The sequence below is a fragment of the Cryptomeria japonica genome, chromosome 5 (genome assembly GCF_030272615.1).
Source record: "Cryptomeria japonica chromosome 5, Sugi_1.0, whole genome shotgun sequence".
NCBI lineage: Eukaryota > Viridiplantae > Streptophyta > Pinopsida > Cupressales > Cupressaceae > Cryptomeria > Cryptomeria japonica.
Genome location: NC_081409.1, coordinates 751,458,706 through 751,462,483, shown reverse-complemented (window position 1 = coordinate 751,462,483; position 3,778 = coordinate 751,458,706). Strand labels below are relative to the sequence as shown.

The 3,778-nt window shown below is 38.0% G+C and overlaps 1 protein-coding gene across 1 annotated transcript; it reads left to right on the top strand.

Moving 5' to 3' along the window:
- The first annotated feature begins 2,422 nt into the window (after positions 1–2,422).
- On the top strand, positions 2,423–3,508 carry LOC131876148 (uncharacterized). Its single transcript, XM_059220947.1, has one exon. The coding sequence runs from the start codon at positions 2,423–2,425 to the stop codon at positions 3,506–3,508; it is 1,086 nt and encodes a 361-aa protein (XP_059076930.1).
- Positions 3,509–3,778: the final 270 nt, after the last annotated feature.

The following is a 3,778-nucleotide window of genomic DNA, read 5'->3' as shown; positions in this document are numbered from 1 at the left end:
TAGCCTCAAGGAAGTCCTTGAACCAAGTGGATATTGGAGGGTGTTGCACATGAAACAAGTAGAGCAAAAAATTGACATTTCTATTGATTGCCTCAATCCTCTCCCTGGTGAAGGACTCACCATCTATGGAGATGATAGGGAATCTAGGAACTGGCTTGTTGTTTTGAATGAGAATATCATAGTGCCATGGTCGAGGGATAGTCTATTCGTTGTCAATGTTGACTAAAACCTGCTCCAGATCACCCAATATAGAGGCAATGAAGACCTCTTTACATAGAGCACTTGTATCCTTGCGATTTTTGGATGATGTAACCGTCACAACAAGAAACATGGCGGCCACATCCATGTTTGCCTTGGTTCTGTTTGAATTTATGAGAAAGTTCGGGTCTAGGATGCTCTCAACTGTATCAATCACTAAGGTATGGGGAAGTCACATGATACGCTTTAGGCAATCTCTGGTAATAGCTCCTTCAAAATCCATTTGCCTCTTCGTATTGCATAGTTTGATTGGGGTATCCATCACCAGTTTTCCTCAATCATAGCTCTTTGATGGATTACAAAGTGTCTTTAAATTAACCTGAAGCTTGGTTAATAGTCGAATGGGTTATTGATGTGAAAGAACTGAGTTTGCTTATTCTTTCTAAATACATGCGAGCCATAACCCACTTTGGATGAATCTAATTGGCTAAGAAATAGTGCATATCCTTAAATGATGCATCGTATGTTGGTAAATCCTATTGAGGAGCCATGATTAATTTTGGCAGATGATCAAATGAGTACACCACACACTAAAGCCCTGACTTTTCATAATGATCAGGATTTCTTGGGGATCCTACATGCTTTGATGATCAAGTACACCTATCTCGAGGTTTATTATTAGATAATTATTGTGTTTAGATATCATTGCCATCACTTGCTAAGTTACTAATCATCCTCAGTTTTGTGAGATGAGGGACATATAAGCCTAAGGGCATAGTTGCTCCTCAAATCTTGATGAATATTTAATTAATTTCAAGTCTAAGATAAAATGTTCTATATATATATGAACACTAATATAAATATATATAAAGTATATCTATATATATATATGAGTCAAAAGTATATATATAAATTAAATTTGATATGTTATATATATATATATATATATATATATATATATATATATATATATATATATATATATATATATATATATATATATATATATATATATATATATATATATATATATATATATATATATATCCTTTATATCTATATGTATACCTGCAGATATATATGTTATATATATATGAATATTATATATGCATATACATCCTCTCATATATATATATATATATATATACATACATACATATATATATGTATATATGTATGTATGTATATATATATATATGTATACATATATACGTATATACATATATATGTATATATATATATGTATATATATATGTATGTATATATATGTATATACATATATATGTATATATATATATACATACATATATATGTATATACATATATATACATATATATGTATGTATATATATATATACATATATATGTATATACATATATATACATACATATCTATATACATATATATATATACATATATATATATGTATATATATATATGTATGTATATATATATGTATACATATATATGTATGTATATATATATATACATATATATATACATATATATATACAAAAATATATATATACATATATATATATATATATATATATATATTGTAATTGGATTGGGACTGCGATGGGAGCGTCTGTCTACCGTCGCCGGGCTAGGGCAATCGTGCCCTAGCTCTTCCTTGCTGTGTCTGCATTTGCGTAGGGGGGGTGTACGATCGCGTGGGTAGGGGGGGAGCTATTTTTTCCTGTTGCAGGTTTTGTTTCATCTTTTTTGGCCGCCGTTCTGTGCTGGGACGAGCCTATGTGGGCTGTGCATGCGGGCGAGAGTTGAGCGATTTGGTTGCAGGGCTCTTGTGACGGGTCGGGGTTGTGTTGGGCCCGATCAGATCCCTTTGCGGTGGGGTATCCAGGGCTGAGAGGGCTAATGGCCAAAGGGGAGACGCCTAGGGAGGTGCCTAGTTCAAAATTTCATGAAGCAGTGGCTATGAATTTGCTAGGTCAGGAAGCAAGGGTTTTTGAAAATGCCCTCTTCTCTCAGAATACAGGGGCTACGGATCCAGGCTCGCCTGTGGGATCTCGGATCACGAAGATTAATGGATGTCTTGAAAGGTGCAAAGATAAACCCAAATTGGTAATTCCCTTTGAAATGATTGCTGAAGATGTCGAATATTACTCTAAACATTCGTTGTATTGCAAGTTCCTGGGTTTAAGAGTTTCTCTCCAATTCCTGGAAAACTGGGCTTAGAAAGTGTGGGAACCAGAGGGTGAAATGGAGGTTACGTTGCTAGCAAATAATTTTTTCATGGTAACGTTTCTTTGTATGGCTGATCGGAATAGGGTTTTTGAGGGTGGACCCTATTTTTATAACCAGGTGGGGCTATTCGTCAAACCATGGCATGCAGGATTTAATCCTTCTGAGGAGCTTCCAAATCGGGTTCCGGTGTGGGTTCGGTTACCTAGATTTCCTATAGAATGTTGTCGCCAGGATGTTCTCCATATGCTTGCATCGATGCTCGGGAAGCCGGTGGGTCCTTCATCACAAACCTTGGGTAAGAAAGTTATGACCTTTGCTCGAATTTGTGTGGAACTGGATTTGAGTAGAGCACTGCCTGATGCGGTAGAGATGTGTGTGGGCTCATATTCCTGGGTGCAACAACTGGACTATGAGACCCTTCCTTTTCGATGCCATCTATGTCATGAATATGGCCATCTTGTGAGAAGATGCCCAAAGGCCAAGTCAGTGGAACAGCAAACTTCGCCTCCTCCTCGTGATAATCCTAGTGTGGACAAAGGGAAGAAGCCTGTTGTTGGGGAGGATAAAGATGTTGAGGGCCTTGTTCGGGTTAAGGCTTGTAATCAGAACAGAGGCCAGAAGCGGACTCTAAGGGAGCGTCAGGAAGAAGATACCTTTAACAGGTTCGAGATCTTGGATGAATTGGGTCAGCCAGAAGTTAATCCTGGAGTAATTATTGAGGATGAACAGGCAGGGGATTCTAGAATGGGGACTATTTCTTCCATTCCTCCTGTTGATTCCCATGAAGAGACTACTGTGCCTATGGTCACGGATGGGCAAACAGGGGTTCAGATGATATTAGAGCCAAATGGTGAGTTGGGGCAAGGGGTAGAGAATGTTTCTATTCCTGCACAGACTGCAGCTCCAGAGTCGGATAAGCGAGGTAAATCTTCTCCTCATCTGGGCATTCTCCAAAAAGATGGTAAGAAGGGGGTCTCAGAGAAAAATGTTAAATTGGGACGAAAGAAGGACTTAGAAAAGATCAAGATGATTGGGGAGACATTGGTGGAGTCAGGTTCTGTGAAGACCTTGGATTCCCACTTTTCGACTCCTTCGAAATGATAGTTATCTCATGGAATGTAAGGGGCTTGAACAGCGGCCCTAGACAAAAGGCTGTTTGGGATTTAGTTAGGAGTCATTCTCCTGATGTTCTCTTCCTTCAGGAGACTAAGGTTTCTATGGAATGCATGATGAGTATTGCATCTAAGCTATGGAGGAATGGTCTATGTCAGTGTATTGGAGCTCAGGGATCTTCAGGGGGTGTGGCATGTCTCTGGAACCCACAAAAGATCCAACCTGTGTCCTGGATTTCCTTTAAGTCTTCCTTATCCT